Raw genomic sequence first — 19046 nt, forward strand, 5'->3', positions numbered from 1 at the left:
CACAGAATCACCAACAATACAAAAGAAAATAAATGGAAAATAAAACTCACCCTACTTCCACAAATAAGAAGTTCAATTTCCTCTGGTCTAAACAGATATTTTAAAGGTGACTCATTGGTAACCATGTGAAAGCCCCTCCTGAAGGCTTTAAACTGCTTTTCCGCTGATTTATTTAGAATAAAGTCTGTATATAGATTGACAAATTCCTAAGAGGAAACGATAAATATATATCAAAGAGAAACATGAATATATATCTTACTAGGGAGTGGCAGGGCTTGCATGGTGACAGCTGTAGGCATTGCTTAAGGTTTTATGTTTTCTGTATAAAGAAAAATCAAAATTGTTGGAGTTTGGGGGAATATACCTCTTCAAGGGCAGACAGCTGAAACTTGAGTGGAAGACCGTCAGAGATGAAAGCAGATATAACCTAACTACCAGCCACTACAGAGCTACAGGTAAGCAAGGCCAAAAATAACCGGAACTCTTCAATTTACATATTAATGAGGGATAAAAATATGTGCCTGTACTGTTCAGAGAGCAAGGCATCAGGTGCCAATCTCTCAAAAGTTGATGTGCCTGTTACCTACATGCAGTGATGGGTCTGGCAACAATGCTCTTGGAAACAGCAGCTGGAGAGGAGTCAGAAACCGTTTTAGGCTTTTCCAATCACTTAAATCCAAAAAACAGTTTGCAAAATATCCACCCTTTGGGGGCATGTTTAGGGATCCAGTAAGTATATTTAAAGGTTTAATGGGCCAGGAAAATATTTACATAACTGAAGCTATGTACCTTTCTGTTCTCATTTGTAATTGGGATTTTATCTCCATTTTCCTTTAGGTCGTGCATTAACGGATTTCCAAAGAGGTCAGTCTGAGAGATCTGGAACGTCATCATCATATCATCTTCAACACTGCCTTCATACTCCAACAATTCTTTTAAACTCTGATAAAGAACCTGGAAAAGAATGGATGCAACTTAAATCTTCCTTGTGTGCGTGTAAAGCTGTATATATTTTACCTTAACTGCAGATCAAAAACATTGCCTATAATTAGACCTTCAGTTTCTGCAAATGTCAAGAGGTATAGATAATTAATGAAGTAAAGATACTGTACTTTTTGAAAGGTGGCCTCTGCTTTCTGTCCCAGGTTTAGTTTGCACGGACTGTCTGTCGGCTTACACTTGGGGAGGATTTTTTTTATGAGAAAATGTTAACTTCTGCAGTCTCACTGTGAAATCAGCAATGTGAACGCGAACAGACAGAAATTGTCCCTGTCAGTGCATACATAAAGGTGGGGCAGAATTGAGCGGATCAGGGTTTTCTCTACTGGTGTATTTATGCTGGTGGAGAAAACACCAAGGGTAAAGCTAACCTTAGACATCAGTGTTGTGATGTTAAAGAACATTTTGGACCATCAACTGTTTCTGGTGAGTCTGAGCTAGAATTTCAGCACCGGAACAATGCAGTCTATACTCTTTTTAAATAAACTACATCGGCAAGTCTTTATTAAGAAATAACTTACCGAAACTCCGCTTGCGCTCCTCTTCAGAAAAGGCGACGATCCATCGTGCGGCACTAGATTTCTCCTCCCTGGCTATCTCCTATAAGGAAGGCAGGGAGGAGAAATGGAGCGCCGCACGATGGATCGCCTTTTCTGAAGAGGAGCACAAGCGGAGTTTCAGTAAGTTATTTCATAAAAAAAAAAAAAAAAACTTAGCGATTTGAAAGTTTAATTTGTCTTTTTTTTTTCCCCCTGTGTTTTGATGTTACTGGACCTTTAAGCAATCCAAGTGAAAAGTGGTCTTGAAATACACTATTCTGCACTGTCTGGTACAATAAATAAGAATAACTACTGATTTCAATCGAAATAAAAGGTGGAATGCACCTAGAAAAAAAAGTATGAATGTATTTATAGCATATGCACAATGCAGGAGATATTTGGAAAATGGATCAAATATGGTGGCCAATAATAAACAGCCAATAAGAAAGTTCACCAGCCCAGTGTGTAATTTTGCCCTGGACCAATGGGGCATGCCCAAAATATCAAGATCTTTAGTTCCCCTTTAAAGGGGGAACTATGGCGAAATTTAAAATTTAATATAAGCTTCATCATACTGAAATAAGAAACTTTCTAAATACAATCAATTAAAAATACTATACAGTTTCTGAAATAGTTTATCTTCAATATTCCTCTGTCAGCATCTATTTCTCTTCATTCTCACTTCATGCAGCAGTTGGGTAGCAGATATTCATTGACAGTTAGATCCAATATATCTTATGGGGGGGGGGTATTTTGCCCAGAAGATGTATTAGAGCTCACTCTATTAAAATCACCAGACATCATGGCTCTCTACATGCAGAATTTGTGCAAAAGGCAATTATTTTTTTTAGATTTTGTTTGTACTGGAATCAGTTATTTGAGTGAGCTCTAATACATCTGCTAGGAAAGGGAATGCCCCTATAAGATATATTGGATCTTACAGTCAATGAATATCTGACACCCAACTCTTGAAGACAGAATGAAGAGAAACAAATGCTGAGAGAGGGATAGTGAAGATAAACTTGATTATTTCAGAAATGATGCAGAATATTTAATTGATTGTATTTGCAAAGTTTATTTCAGTATGATGAAGCTTATATTTTCATTTTCGGGATAGTTCCCCTTTAAACCTATGTCGAAAAGAATTCACTTAGAACAGCAGAAATGCCATCTTTGGTTTCAATAGAAGCTATACAGCAAAAAGCAAAACAGATCATACATTATGATAAACTTACCGGATGAGAATCGGCAAGGTCTTGGAAGGTTCCTTTTTTCCCCAGTAATTTTCTATATACAACCATTGGAAAATGCACATCTAGAATGCAATTGTTGTAAATTGCAAGGCCCAATACAATTCCAATAAGTGTAAACTGTCCTTCTGTCTCCAAAGATGATGTATTGAACCAAAAGAGTTTAGTGGACTCATCATAAGTAAACATACCTATAAAATATAATAAAATGTTAACATATATAAAAGTGTTTTTATAGCTCCAGTTACACTTGGGTCTTCGTGTAAAATTTAAATTTTTTATTATGAAGACTGCTGTTCTCATGCAGGTATTTTTTTGTGTGGAGTTTTTGGAGTTACTGGTCCAGTAATATTTATAAATGTTAGGCAGTTTTACTGCAGCGAGAGATGGAGACAAACAGACACTTACCAATATCAGGGTTGAAAATTTCTTCAACGACTAATTGGAAGAACTCTTTAGAAACACCTCCTTCGTCTACTCCTTGTTCTCCCTCAAATTCCACATATAATTGCTTCTTCAAATCTGCAGGATTTTCCATGGCAATCATCTCAAGCTGCAGATGGTATGTTTAGTAAAAGTGAAAATCAGGTTGAGGCAGTAAAGAAATACAAACCAAATAAGTATAGTACATTGACGCACATACTCCAATCACAAATTCTCATTTATATTGATGAGTTTTTATAGACATTATGGTTTTCAAACAGCCAAATTAATTTTTATAAACAAGACTCAAATCGTCAACATAAAGTAAGTACAGGTATGGGATTAGATATCCGGAAACACGTTGTCCAGGAAGTTCCGGATTACAGAAAGGCTGTCTCCCATAGACTCCATTTTATCCAAATAAAATGGTTTTCTTTTACTTTTGCCCACAAGACACAGTGGTACGGACAGTGGAGGAAAGGCTGTGTATGTGCTCTGACTGAGGTCTGCAATCAATATTGCATTTATCTAGAACTTTAAACCAACAATTTAGTAACCGACATAATTCTGCATACTGTTAACATCCTAAATGAATTCAGTGGTCTATAGGGACCTTAATATGTTTTGTATTAATCCCTCCTTATGGTGCTGACTGTTTGCAAGGTGCACTTTTTACATTCAGTGTCGTGTAAGTGTATAGATCACGCAATCAGGTCAAGAGGAGAAAGAAGGGGAAATGATGGATCAGCTTTTAAATATGGCACCCGCTTGCTAAGCTAAAACTGGACAAGTTGGTGAAGCAAACTGAGCTTCTGGAGTGTGCTGGGAAAAAAGTGGCGTTTCAGTAGGGGGGAGGATTACTTACATTTTGGGAGGCTTTTGTAATCTTGCCTTCCATGCACCTTTAAATGTTTCTATGCAATTGCTATTGAAAACATTATCTATGTCATTGACTGTCCGTAAGTGATGTATGGGTGGATAAAGTCGGCCTGCACCAAACCCTACACGATCCGCACCCAACACTGACCCTGCATGGTTTGGAATTTAAAGGCCCACGCCCAACCTGTCCCACTCTGATGTCAAAGAAGGGGCAGAGCATGAAGGTGCAATACTTTATAAAGGGCTGAATGGAGGCGGAATTGGGGCATTGTAAAGTTACGCGCAGAGTGGGCACATGTTAAAGATCAGCTCAAACCCACCCAACCCATAGATACCACAGGCTTCGGGATAGCCTGGACATCACTAATGTTTGTAACTACTAATTCCATGGCAACATTGCATCAGTAATCAGCTCTCCACCACAAGTGCCTTGCATGCTCTGTGTTCACGTGATTAAAGAGGTCCATTAATGCAATTACATTTAAAAAATAACTTCAAACCCATTGAAAATGTGTAATTAATGTCTATTGGCAAGTTAACTTATTTCATTCTGTTATAAAAAAAAAAAAGATTTTTTCTTCATGGAGACTCCTTTAATAGACTTGAAGAAAGAGAATAACCGTACTCAGGGGGTTTATAAACACTCGCGTGTTGGATGGAGGAGATCATTAGAAATGTCTTTGGCAGGAAAGGCGCTTTCCTTGTTCCCAAGCAACCACTATCTACCCAGGGAAGCATTTTCTATAGACGGCTCATTTTCCGGGTCTAGTAAATCGGAAGTGGCTGTATAATGAGATTGGCATCACAGTGATTATCTGTGAGAGGACTCATGTGATCATAGAACCATAATTCTGAGCGTTTCAAGCATAGTGCCAGCAAAGATAAGTGGGTAGCTCAATTATTTGAGACCTATTGGACTCTATCAGTCTGTCCTTTAACCCTCCAGGCATAACAGGCTGGTACAAAAGAAATAAATGTGGTTAGCCTCATATACCATAGAGAAGCAGCAACATCAAAAAATGTACAGTAAATGCTCAATGAGGGCTATAGAACACTGGGGGGCCCATTTACTTAGCTCGAGTGAAGGAATAGAAGAAAAAAAACTTCGAATGACTTCGAATAGAAAGACTCTGACCCCCTACTTCGCCACCTAAAACCTACCGAGGTGCCATGTTAGCCTATGGGGAAGATCCCCATAGGCTTTCTAACAATTTTTAGGTCGAAGAAAAACTATTTGCGGTAAATCCTTCGACTTCGATGTCGAAGGATTAACATTCGGCAGTCGAATATCGAGGGTTAATTAACCCTCGATATTCGATCCTATGTAAATCTGCCCCTGGATGTTTAATTAATGCTTCTTGTAGATTTCTCAACTCAATACATTTAGGGGGTCTGTTCATCAGGCTGCATAAAATGTGTAGTCAAAAATTACCGGCAACCAATCAGATATTTGCTTTTGTTTTCTAACTATAAAAATCTAAATGCTGGTTGGTTGCCAACACCACCGGTAATATTTCTTTACACTTTTTACACAGCATGACAAATTAATTCATTTGTATCCTATCAGTGATCACACACAGACCAAATATTCAGCATGGTAGGGAAATAGAAAGTATTGCTAGGTTGGTGGAAAGTAGCTCCTTGCCTATAGCTGCCATTATAGTTTTAAAATCCCAAAGGAACACAAGTGATTTGCAGAGCCCCAATATTCAAAAAACCATTTAGCCACCAGTATGACAGCTCTGAGAGCTGCTTAAAGGAGAATTCAACTGGTAATAGTTTTTTAAACTACGGGTTGAATTCTCCTTTAAGTAAAAGCCTGACTCAGCAGCATAAAACTGCTATTATGCATACTAGTGCTAAAACAAGAAAATTAAAGTAAATTATTTTCAAAAGAGTACGTTTATGGTAAATTTTTTGACCTTAGACTCTTTTTTTTACGGCTGTTTGCACACGCTTTTTTAAAATGTATTCCATTTGAACAGTGCTAGTATCAATACCTGTACAAGATGCACTTTTATACAGCGTAGTTATGCTCCACATTCTTAACAGAGCACACCATTTGTCAAAATAAATACTTCAAGGCAGTAGAGGAAGACAAAACATTTTCTTGTCAAAAACATTAAATGTTCTAAACATGGAAAGGCAGAGCTCTAACAGGCATAAGCAGATATAAGAACAGGGGTGGTTTCCTCCGCTGGCATTTTGTACCGCTGTAATCTGCTCCTTCGCGTATTCCCATTGACAGACACGGTAGCTGCCTATGTGAAGCTACACTGAGCAGATTTCAGTGTGAAAATGCAAACATTTGTGTTTCTGCATTGAAATCCGGTTAGTGTAGCTCCACATTGACAACACCTTGCCTGTGAATGGGGCTATATAAAGGAGCAGGTAACGAGGATCCACTTTTCTTCTCCAGTGTACAAAACGTAGAGGAAAGAAGATGACCTGCTCAGTGTGCCCCTGACCCAAGGGTGGGACCGCAAAAAATTCACAGGAAGCTGCCTGAAAAAAACAACCTAAGGCAAACATTTTATTTTTATTTAAATAATTTACAAGTAGGTGTAGTAGAGTAATTGAAAACCAAGAGTCATGACATGCATGCTGCTGATTCTGTGTAATTAAATCATTAATTGAGGCTTGTTCCAAATAATAGCTTTGTGGAGTTTAATTAGTAAGGTCATTAATTCTGTTAAAAAACGTGTCAATTTCGGCCCTTATTTAAGGAAGGAAGGCAGCAAATGTTGTGCCCGCTGGTTATAGTGCATTTCTCTTTGAAAATCTGAGTAAAATGGGTTGTTCCAGACATTGCTCAGAAGAACAGCGTACTTTAATTAAGCAATTGACAGGAGAGGGGAAAAGATATAAAAAAAAAAACCCCCAGAAAATAATAGGCTGCTCAGCTAAAATGATCTCAAATGCTTTAAAATGGCAACCAAAACGACGTGGAAGAAAATGGAAAACTACCATTCAAATGGCCAATAGAGAATAGCCAAAATGGCAAAGATTCAGCCAATGATCAGCTCCAGGAAGATCAAAGAAGGTCTAAAGTTACCTGTGAGTAATGTTACAATTAGAAGACGCCTATGTGAAGCCAAACTATTGGCAAAGACCCCCTTGCAAAGTCCCATTGTTGAAAAAAGACGTGCTGAAGAAGTTACAATTTGCCAAAGAACACACTGACTAGACTAGAGAAATGGTGTAACATTTAGAAAGCAAGATTGTTCTTTTTGGGTTTAGGGGCCACAGACAGTTTATCAGACATCCCTCAAACACTGAATTCAAGTCACAGTACACGGTGAAGACAGTGAAACATGGTGGCACAATTATCATGATATGGGGATGTTTCTCATAATATGGTGTTGGGCCCTGGACTTAAAACCAATAGAAAATTTGTGGGGTTGTATCAAACTATAATACTGAATCTTGCCTATGCATATGCTTGTTATATATGGGCAGTTCAGGTGAAGCTGAATTGTGGATGTACATCCATCCACTAGCCAGAAGGTCATTTGCAAAAAAGTACTAGGGGTCAACTTGTGACCATCTGGCTGCCAAGCTCACAAATCAAGAGATTACATGGGAACTGGGAAGTCTACTAGATTTTAGCATTTATAAAAAAAAAAAAACCTATCTGTGCCCAAAAGTTTTTTTTTATTTAAAGTGGACCTGTCACCCAGACACAAAAATCTGTATAATAAAAGTCCTTTTCAAATTAAACATGAAATCCAATTTCTATTTTTTATTAAAGCATTCATAGCTGCTGTAAGCTCATTTAAAAATCTCAGTTGTCAATCAAATATTGTCTGCCCCTCCTCTATGCCATGGGCATAGGCGAGGCAGACAATTACTTTCACTTTCCATTCAGCACTTCCTAGATGTCACTGCTGTCCACATATTCCCCCGTTCTCTTCACTGTTTAATTGTGTAGCCAGAGCATGGGGATGGACATCGGGTCCCCCATTCTGGTGCACAAACAAGATTCTGAGATGATACAAGGCTTGAATTAATAACAGTGTGCACAAAATGGCTCCTTCCTGCTTGCTATAATTATGAATTCACAGACTGAAGAAAACATGATTCAAATAATTTATATAGTGTAATTAAAGTTCATTTTGCTTGACTAATGTGGTAAGAGTATTTTGAATATTTTTTTTGGGTGACGGGTCCCCTTTAACTAAAAAAAACAAAAAACCAAAAACAAACTTAGTTCTTTCACATTCAAATTGTTGTTTTACTGGCTCCCATGTGCATTAACAGACAATGCTTACTTATTCTAAACTGCTCATTGCTATGCATAATCTGACTGAAGTAATGCACATGTATTATCTATACTTTAATTCAATATAATATAATTAGGGTGGATATTTAAAGCAACAAAAATTGTCTGCTGACATCAGAGACAAACAAAAACTATGTAAAAACTTCTGTTGAAAAACAATTTTTTTTTACATTTTGGGTCTGTTCTGAAAATGAACAGTTATGGGTGACACACAACTTTCTCAGCAGAAGTGAATATATTATTATAAAAAAAATCACTTTAAATATGTACAGTTTTATATAAACAAGAAAAAATACACTGCAAATGGACAGTTATTACAATTTAGAATACGACTTACCCTAACAAGAGCATCATCAATGATGTAATCTCGCCGTACTTTGAGCCTCAAATAGGGGTTAAGTTGTTGTCCTTGCACCAGACTATACAGAACAGTTATTCGCCTTTCACTGTACATGCGGATTCTGTTGTCATAATACAGACCAAGATTCTTTGTAACTGCATTCAGGATAAAGGGGCAAGTCATAAAAGAGAATTTGTTTTCAGTCTCTACTTTAAAGAAAGTATAATCTTTGTCCATTTCTAGAACATCATTTAGTGGTTCGTTAACAAATTCCTCAAAAGGGATGAGAGGTTTCCTGCAATCAATCGTTTTAATGCCAAGTTCGGTTTCAAGGGGATCAACTCGAGGACCTTTTTTGTTCCTTCGTTCTTCCCCTAGCAGTTCCTGCAGAGTTAGTTCGCTGGACTCAGGAACAGGTTCGTCGTCTTCCTCTTCATTATGGTCGGTTTCAATCTCTCCCCCGACAACATTTGAATAGTAAACCATTTTTAAGCACTTTGTTGCTGCAACAATAGCATCATCATCGTTGACTAAATTTCGACTGTTAAACTCATTACTTATGACTTTATAGGTTATGAGCTGCTGAAATGTTTCCATCATTCGACGAATCTGTTCAGCACTGTACTTTGACCAGAGACAGATCAACTTCGCTTGTGCTGCTAATGGCAATTTGCTCATTGCTTTGCAAAATAACGGTAAAGCCATTTCCAGGTATTCAGGACTATGGAGATTACCATTCTCCATGACGATTAGAAACAAATTAAGATAGTTGGGATCTCGTGAATAAACATTATGATAAGTTAAGTCACATTCCACATTAGGAGAGAGGTACACAAGTGCATTTAGAAAGGCAGCTTCTATTTTTTCATTAGCAAGTAACCTGTGATACACCCGTCGAACTGCTTCTATATCTAGAGACACTTCTTCAGGGCCCAGTTTCTGTATGTTGTTGTCTCCAAGTGAATTGTCACATAACCTTGAGGATGATGCTCCAGAATCTTCTTCCATTGCAGCAGCAGATGATGCAGCTTTTTCCTTTTCATCTTCATCCTTATCTTCATCCTTTTCTTGCAAGGATTTTAGCTCTTCTTTTGTATGGTGTTTTGCTTTTCGGAAACTTTGAACCAAAGCTTCTGCACTAGAAAAAACTCTCCCGATTACTCGAATTAAAGGAGAGTAGTCTTCTTTTTCTCTACACAATTCCAGAATTTCATACACTTTTTCTTCTGATAAGAAAGTGACATCTAAATAAAAGGAAACATTTTGTTTTAGTCAGAATTTGTTGTGGTTCTAAATAGGTTTTCTAAAAAGTATTGAGAGAAAACAGTAACTTGCAGAAGAGCATTTAAGTAGATTTACAGACTATTCACCATTTTTATAAGATTTCTATTCTGTACTTTTGTTATTTATATTGTTTCACAGCGGTCAAGTGCATGTCTACATGTGGCAAGCAGACACAGTGATTTTAGATTGTAAGCTTTCGAACAGGGCACACTTTACTTCTATTATTGGACAATGCAGTGGAATATGTTGGCATTTTATAAACAAGTTATTAAGATTAATTTAAATAATGAAAATAATGGCAAAACTTATGTGAAAACTGACTAGGTCTGTCCTATCTGCCAAAAGGTGGCCATACATGCAGAGATCCACTCCTATGGCGACCTTGAGGTGGGCAATATAGGGCTGATCAGATGACCCAGGACCCAACGATCGGATCACAATGCTGAGAACACAGGTGGTCATACTGAGGACAGCATCAATGATATGGTCCTCGATCCGACAAGATTTTAAAACTTGCTCCATTGACACCTGGACAATTTTTGGACGGATATTGATTGTGGAACCTATCACAGGGCCCCATACACTGCCAAATAAGCTGCCAACAGTCTTAAACCAGGCCATATATATCCACCTTAACTCCATGCATGCTTCTGGTGAATCAAGTCTAAATTACATTTCTATTTTATCAGACCTATGGACTTGCTTCCCTAAGTGCTGTGTTGCATACTACAGAAGTAAGTTTGCCAAGCAAACATCAAAATGCTTGCTTTAGTACATCACTTATGGTCATTACCTTTTAAAGTAACTAATACACCAACTGAAAGATGGTCCAAACCTTTGCACATACTATAATTTGTTTTATTTCCTGTCAAATAGACAAGCATGCAACCAACTAATTTTCCCCAAATGTTTTCCAGTGCCTTTCAGAAGTAGCCTGAAATTTCCTTGCAAGAAAGCTTTGCGCTATATATGGTTCTCAGTGGCAATTTGCATGTTAGCTACTGGAAAAGCATTTGGAGAGGATTAGTTGCCTGTGCTATAGGAGATTAATTGTGGGGTGACTAATCTCCTCATGTGCCACTGCCCTAAATGATAAAACACTTAAGGTAAGGTAAGGGCACACTGGTAGATTCGTAGCCCCGGCAACAAATCTCTTTTTCGTGGCGACAATCTCCCCCAACTGCCTTCCAGCCGACTAGAATGAAAAATCGCCAGGGGGATGGCACTCACATCGCTTTGTTTTCTGAAGTTGCTGAAACTTCGGCAGACTTCGGAAAACGAAGCGATGCGAGGGAAGGCAGTTCGGGGAGTTTATCGCCCTGAAAAAGGGTAGATTTGTCGCCAGGGCGACTAACAAGGGGAGCAAGAGAAAGGTGTGGTGAAATACAGAGAAAAGTAGATATATTACAAGGGATAAAAAAAAAATATGAACATTTGATTTGTTTTTTTAACACAGCCCCTTTGATGACATTTTCTGAATAAAATATGCAGCACTACTCTAAATGCTAACAGAAACATGTTGCTAAATTACCTCTAAAGTCGTCTCTGGGTCCGTGTAGGTCTTTCTTATTCATCTTTCTTTCTGTGCAGGAGTTGTTATGGGCGCTTTTGGAATTATTCTCTAGATAAGATGAGCTTGTTCCTTTCTTGGAGGGATGAGGATCACAGAGTTTCGCATTAACCTTATACAACTCGAGGGCCTTAATGGCTGCTGCATTATTATCCATACGCAGAAAAGTGGGACAGGAAGCACAAAATTCATTCGTGCAGGTTTCATTTCCACAACCCTCAGTTAACTGGTGGTAGTAGCGTTCTATTAGATGCTTTGCAGCTGCTCGCTTCCTGTTGCAAACATTCAAACAGGCATGTGGATTAGTACAGCTTTCATTGACAAAGCTCATTCACATTGTTAGTAAGCAAGGTTAGTCCATCACTTATGCACAAATCAGAATGGAATCAGGATATTTAGAAAAGTTGGAATTGTAGATTGTCATTTTACTTACAGAGATGGTTTGACAAACTTGTATGTAATTTGTATGTTTGAGGTGTACACCCTTCTGCTGCACAGTGGCTATTAAAGGTGGCCATATACGCACAGATAATATCGTATGATATTTGTTGCGTGTATGGTGGAAAAAGAGCAGACCGATATCGGCAGAAGACTTGGATATCGGTCGGCTCGTCGATCGGGCTGGGTGGAAAATTTTGATCGTGTGCCTTTGAAGGGACCCAAACATCATTTGTTAGTGCTGAATCGTCAGATACAGGTAGAATTCTATTGTTTCTTCCCGTTTATCTACATGTATATCTGAGGATTCAGCTCTACACGTGTGTATTGAAACGAACGATCTTTCTTGGAAAGATCTTTTCCAAGAAAGATCGTAATTGTTACGTCTATGGCCAGACTACATGTTAATCACAGTCTGAATAACATAGGCAGGAACTCCCAAGTTTAAGCTTGGAGAAAGATTGGCATTCCCTCATTAAGATAAAAAAAAAACCTCTCAACAACAAAAAAAAAATGTTAAAATGTTTTAGAAATGTAATAAAATAAAATTGCTCTATATAAAGCAGACAACATTAACTAGGCTACACTAAGGGGCAGATTTACTAAGGGTCGAAGTGAAATTTCAAGTTAAAAACTTTGCATTTCAAACTATTTTTTGGATACTTCGACCATCGAATAGGCCTAAATTCGACTTCAATTCTAATTGAAAATACTTTGAATATTCGACCATTCGATAATCAAAGTACTGTCTCTTTAAAAAACTTCGACTTCGACACTTCGCCATCTTAAACCTGCCGAATTGCTATGTTAGCCTATGGGGACCTCCTAGAACCTATAGCCAACATTTGGCTAAGTTTTTAGAAGTCGAAGTCAAATCGTTCGATCATCGTACGATCGAACGATTTGACTTCGACCAAAACAGAAAAATTCGATTAAAAAAAGCTTCGACATTGGAAGTAATCCAATTCGATGGTCGAATTTTGAAGTATTTTCCACTTCAACTTCAACCCTTGATAAATCTGCCCCTAGATGTTTTGCAAGTCTAATAAACATCAATCAATCGTCCACAAGAATAGGCATATATAAGAATGATGAATGTTATGCTATAGTAGACAGAAATTACAAATACCTAATCTGCAAGGTTCACTTATTGCCACTGGCTCACACCTCACGCACACAGATTGTAAACTGTTAACATTTATATAGCAACAACTAAACAAGGAGCACCATCAACTTCCCTGTTTGCCCTGTTTAATTAAAAAAAAAAATAAACAGGCAAATAAACTTGTTGAGCACAAGCCATATATATTGAACTTATGCTGAACAAGTCAGTATACTCTCCCAACAAAGAGACTGGTGTAGGAAGACATTTCCAAAGAAAACCTTTTACATTTTGATTGCTACACAGCAAATTAACATCCTTTTTTATCTTCATCATTTTACGCTCAGCAATTACACAGGTTTATAAATACACATTATTTTACATGTATGGCATGGAGTAAAAGAAGTGCATACTAATGCCATTACTTTTTAGTAAGCTATTTTAAAGAGAAATACAGGCATTGGCTCAGCTTATCTGGAAACCCATTATCCTGAAAGCTCAACATTCCGGAAGGTCGTCACCCATAAACTCTATTAATCCAAATTTATAAAAACTATTTCCCTTTTCTCTATAATACTAAAACAATACCTTGCACTTGATCCAAACTAAGATATAATTAATCTTTACTGGGGACCAAACCAGCCAATTAGGTTTGTGAAGGAGGACATTTATTAAAATCCGAATTTTTCTCACTTCTTTCTGAAAACCACTCCAACCAAATCGTACAGACTTCCCCTCCCCCTATTTATTAAATACAGTTTCCCAAATTTTCCTTGCGTGGATAAAATAGTTAATTTTTTTTTTAATCCTATGGTTTTTTGCGATCAAACCCTACGATTTTTTTGCAAAAAAAACCGAGCACAACTAAGAAAATCTTCCAATTGTTACAGGACATCTTCTATTGACTTTAACTCGGCAGGTCTGAGTTGGAGTACTTTTTTCATCAGACTTTTCCCACCATTTAACTTTAATAAATCCCCCCAAGTTTTTTTAGTTTTTTTCCTTCGAAAAAATTGTATTTTCCCCTTTAAAAGTTTGACTAGAGAAATTTGCAGCTTAATAAATAACCTCCTAAATGTTTAAATGATTTTCTAGTAGACTTAAAAGAACAGTCAAACCAAAAACATGTAAGTATTTTAAATTAATGAAACTATAATTTACCTTTGTCCTGCACTGTGAAAAACGGATTTGTTTTAAACAAGCTGGGATAAATGGCACAGGTTAAATAGTGGATAACAGATAATACCATTATGTTCTACAGAGCTTATCTGCTATCTGCTGTGTAAAAGCTTTAAAGGAATTGTTCAGTATAAAAATAAACACTGGGTATATAGATAGGCTGTGCAAAATAATACATATTTCCAATTTAGTTAGCCAAAAATGTAATGTATAAACATTGGCGTGACTGGATGTCTAACATAATAGCTAGAACACTACTTCCTGCTTTTCAGACAGTAACCAATCAGTGATTTGAGGGCGGTCACATGGGTAATAACTGTTGCTTTTGAATCTGAGCTGAATGCTGAGGATCAATTGCAAACTCACTGAACAGTTATGTTCCATGTGGCCCCCCTTCAAGTCGCTGACTAACGCAGAGCTAGAGAACTGAAAAGCAGGAAGTTGTGTTCTGGCTATTTTGTGAGACATTCAGTCACTTCGGCCTTTCTAGATTACATTTTTGGCTAACTAACTATATATGACACCTTTTTTATTTTGCACAGCCTATTTACCCAGTTTTTATTTTTACACTGAACTGTTCCTTCAATGGAAATCATGTTGAACTACATTTACAATAATATCATACTGACTTTCATTGGCTATTTCAATATGCTTTCTTGGATATTAAAGATAAGCTGCAGAAGTCTGCACAAAGGCTGTTATCTAGCAAGCTTTACTGGGTGTGATTGGCTGGTATTAAACTTAATATGCAATGCATAGTAATGACTTGTCTGGCAAACTAGATTGCATGCCCATCACTTAAAATTAATTTTCTATAATTTTCCAAAAATGCAATATTGTTGCTGGAAACATTCCACCAGCTAAGGCCGTCGCCCACCTATATGTCATACAGAAGGTAAACCATCACATGTGAAACTACCCTTAAACATTTTGGCAGCCCCCAGTGATTTTTTTCTTTGCTTCTCCTTTAAATGCAAACCCCCCCCCCCACTGCACAAGGATTTTAAAGTTCTCCTTTAAAATGTAGACAAAAGAAAAATCAACTCTTAATGAAACACCATCATGCACTTGTGTGTACTCAGTAAAACCATGAACACATGCAGCTCCCAATTTCTTTTCAGAATATTTTAAGGAAGCCCTTCCATGCTACTTCAAGTTCAGGCCACACACTGGCACATAGCAAAGCATTGCCAACATACTCTTTAAATATAGCTTAGCAAACTCCACAGACATGCACAACATGTAACAGAGCCAACTATTGCTTCTAAAAATACAGCAAATCTATGAACATGTGCAACTTCTTGTTTCATACACTGCATCTAAAGAACAGCAATTAGCAGATGGAAGAAAAACCATTTATTTTGGAAGTAAATGGACCAGGTGGGTGCTATATCAAAATATGATAAATAGCGATAAGGAAGATAAGCACTCCAATATTACTGGTCAATAATCATTTATTCCACTGTGCATACCACAGTACTGAAGAACTGATAACAGTGTGAGCAGTTAGAATGGAATAATATCTATGGCTTCCTGCACAGTTTCTTATTTGTCACTATAAAGTATTTCTTTAATCCATTTTGTGAATCAGCCTCTAATAATGGAAGAGAATGGAAAAGATCTCACAGAAGTGATATAACAATCTGGAAGAAGGTCATGAAAATTGAAAGATTACTTTAAAAAGTGCCAAATTCCATAGTGCTCTAAAGAAAGTCTCTGTCACAGAGGACATTTGTTTTCTGCATTACCGGTAGAATTACCCCACTTTCTACTACTGTTATAGGTGAAGGAGAACACCAGGTTCCTGCAAATCTTACAGGAGAAAGAAAAGTATAATCACTGAGGGTGCCAAAGTGTTATGTATCCCCCAAGAAAGGTGAAGAAGGAATACAGTACAAGGGGGTACACACACTATGGGGCAAATGTACTAAAGGGCGAAGTGACTAACAATGGCGAAAATTCGCCAGGGTGATGTCATTTCAGAACTTCGCAGATTTACTAACGGGCGCTGGCGTAAATTCGTCACTTCAGACCAGGTGAAGATAGAAGTTCCTCAAAAAAAAGTCATAAAAAACGCCGGCTTCTTTTACTTTTAACAGGATGATAGGCTGAAAAAGATCGTAATTTTTTTTTGGGTTCCCTCCTTCCCCCCTACATTTCCTTACATATGGCACATAAACTATACACTGGGCACCTGTGTAGGGCAATATTATACCTCTATTTTATTTTATTAAGGTTCCCTGGCCTTGTGTAGTGTAATGTATTTGCTGCAACATATACGGACATTGTACTTTAACTTCACGCCGTATGCCAATTAGGCATTGCTAGCGTAACTTCGAACTGCTTATCGTATTATCGCTTTCGCAACTTCGCAAGCGTTCGGAAGCCTAGACGCAACTTCGGATTTTCGTGAATTAGCGCTGTCCTGGTGAATCTACGCCAGGCGAAGTGTTGCAATGTCAGCGAAGCCGCAACTGGCTCAATTTCGGTGGTAAGTAAACTTGCCCCTAAGGTCTCCTTTCTATTGTTGCTTTCATTCAGACCACCAGCCCAAATTATCAGAACAGCAAGAAGTGAAGTTAGACTTTATTTGTACTTGCATGGCCAGCTTTAGAACATCATTAGTTACAACATACTAGAGACCCATAAACCTAATATTTATATAAATTCATAGGTTTGCTATGCAAGGTAAAAGGGGACCACCAAATAACTAGATCATAATCAAATTGTATCATCTAGAATAATGAGTCAAAAGGTCATAGTTTGCGGATACTCTGATCATGTTTAAGGGCATTTAAGCATTTTATTATTTATGTATTTATTTTACACTGATATCTATGTACTATTTTCATTTTCTTTATATTACTGACCCATAACCACCTTTGTTGTTCATTATTACTAGTGTACTAAAATATCTGCCCATTAGTAGCTCATGCAATGGTAAAATGCAATTGAAATACTGAAGGTACAAGAGAATTAAATATATAGATCTATGCTACAAAATGCTTGAGACATGGTGTTTTCCTGATACAGTGACTACCCATAATGTAGAAGGGAATTCCCTCCCCCCTCGCTCTGAAACTTTCAGCACTTGTTGTCACATCCAAGTCTATTGATAAAAGGTCATTTTTTTTAAAAAAATCTGGGGAGTGCTCGTTCCTATCTTTTTAAATTCTCAGATACACTACAACAGCCCATTCCCACTTTTACTTTGGAAAAATCACTGGAAGATTAATGAAAGGACCAAGTGTGTTAAAACACCTTGGAGCTCATTTATCAGTACTGGGCAAATTTGCCCATGGGCAGTTGCTTATGGCAACCAATCAGTTATTAGCTTTTTAAAGCCAGCTGCAAGTAAAGTAGTGAATGCAACAATTTGATTGGACGCCATGGGTTACTGCCAATGAGCAAGTGTTCCCAGTGTTGATAAATGACCCCCCATGTGTGTCAATAAGTTGAAGCATCGCTATGAAATGTTTTTCCAAATATTCATCACTAAAACCTGCCATGCAAGAAAGTGAAAGAAGAAAAAATTTAAATAACTGTGACTAAACCAATGAGTCTATCAAGGGTATACCAGAAGCTACGACAATGATATTTGGCACTGGAAGGGAGGGCAACCCCCTGCTTCCTTTAGATTGTCCAAATCCTTTATGTTTTCATGTCATTTGCATCAGAGAGCAAGTGGGACAAAGTGTAGAGTGCTGCGACCACTCCACATGGCAGAATTGTGTTCAATCAGGTCAGGAAAGTACTGTTAGGCAGTGATCTGAATGAAAGACTAGAATATGAATAAAATAGTAAGTAACAATAACATTAAATTGTAGCCACACAGAGCAATACATTTTCCCTGCCTGGGGCAGTGACCAACACTCAAAAGCTATAAAGAGGTAAAAGGCAGAAAAAAAAAACCATGAACAGTTGAAAAGTTGCTAATAGGATTTTCTATAACATACTAAAAGTTAACTTGCAGATAAAGTAGATTGAACTGCTTGGAAACTTTGATCTACAATAACAGTATATATTTTGAGAGACATTTTTACTTGCACTTTTCTGACCGCATAGGTCCATAATATTAAGCCAGACATTTATACAAGGTTAAAGGAATTGTTCAGCATAATAAAAAACTGGGTAAATAAGCTGTGCAAAATAAAAAATGTTTCTAATATAGTTAGCCAAAAATGTAATCTATAAAGGCTGGAGTGACTGGATGTCTAATATAACAGAACGCTCTCTTGGCTTCCACTGACTGATTACCCTGGCTACCAGGCAGTAACCAATCAGTGACTTTAGGGGGGCCACATGGGTCATATATTTTGCTTTTGAATCTGAGCTGAATTGCAAACTCACTGAACAGATATGTCCCATGTAACCCCCCCCCCTTCAAGTCGCTGACTAACTCAGAGTTATAGAGCTGAAAAGCAGGAAGTAGTGTTCTGGCTATTATATTACAGATCCAGTCACTCCAGCCTTTATACATTACATTTTTGGCTAAATAACTATATTAGAAACATTTTTTTTATTTTGCACAGCCTATCTATTTACACAGTTTTTATTTTCACACTGAACTGTTCCTGTAAGAGCTCTGAAAAGAAATGAATATAGTTAAAATATTTTATCTACAAAGGCATTGTATGCAAGGTATGTGTGCTTCAGTTATACTTACATTCGGCTATTTTCTAGATTTTCTGAATGAGGGTCTGCTGGAGATCTGTAAAAGATATAAATGTTAATTTTCTTTTGGACCTGTACCAGTGTTTT

The 19046-nt window shown here is 37.4% G+C and overlaps 1 protein-coding gene across 2 annotated transcripts in view; it reads right to left on the reverse strand.

Annotated features, from left to right (window-relative positions):
- ube3a.S (ubiquitin protein ligase E3A (human papilloma virus E6-associated protein, Angelman syndrome) S homeolog) overlaps positions 1 to 19046 on the reverse strand; it is a 35434-nt gene that overhangs the window by 7362 nt on the left and 9026 nt on the right. The window contains exons 2-8 of one of the 2 annotated variants that reach the window (XM_041582989.1): positions 18952 to 18996; positions 11528 to 11642; positions 8710 to 9956; positions 3197 to 3341; positions 2774 to 2979; positions 790 to 954; positions 51 to 206 (exon numbers count right to left, since the gene is read on the reverse strand). In XM_041582989.1, coding sequence (XP_041438923.1) covers positions 51 to 206; positions 790 to 954; positions 2774 to 2979; positions 3197 to 3341; positions 8710 to 9956; positions 11528 to 11570 — 1962 coding nt within the window. In that variant the 5' untranslated portion in view covers positions 11571 to 11642; positions 18952 to 18996. 2 annotated transcript variants of the gene reach the window in all.

Source organism: Xenopus laevis, chromosome 2S (genome assembly GCF_017654675.1).
Source record: "Xenopus laevis strain J_2021 chromosome 2S, Xenopus_laevis_v10.1, whole genome shotgun sequence".
NCBI lineage: Eukaryota > Metazoa > Chordata > Amphibia > Anura > Pipidae > Xenopus > Xenopus laevis.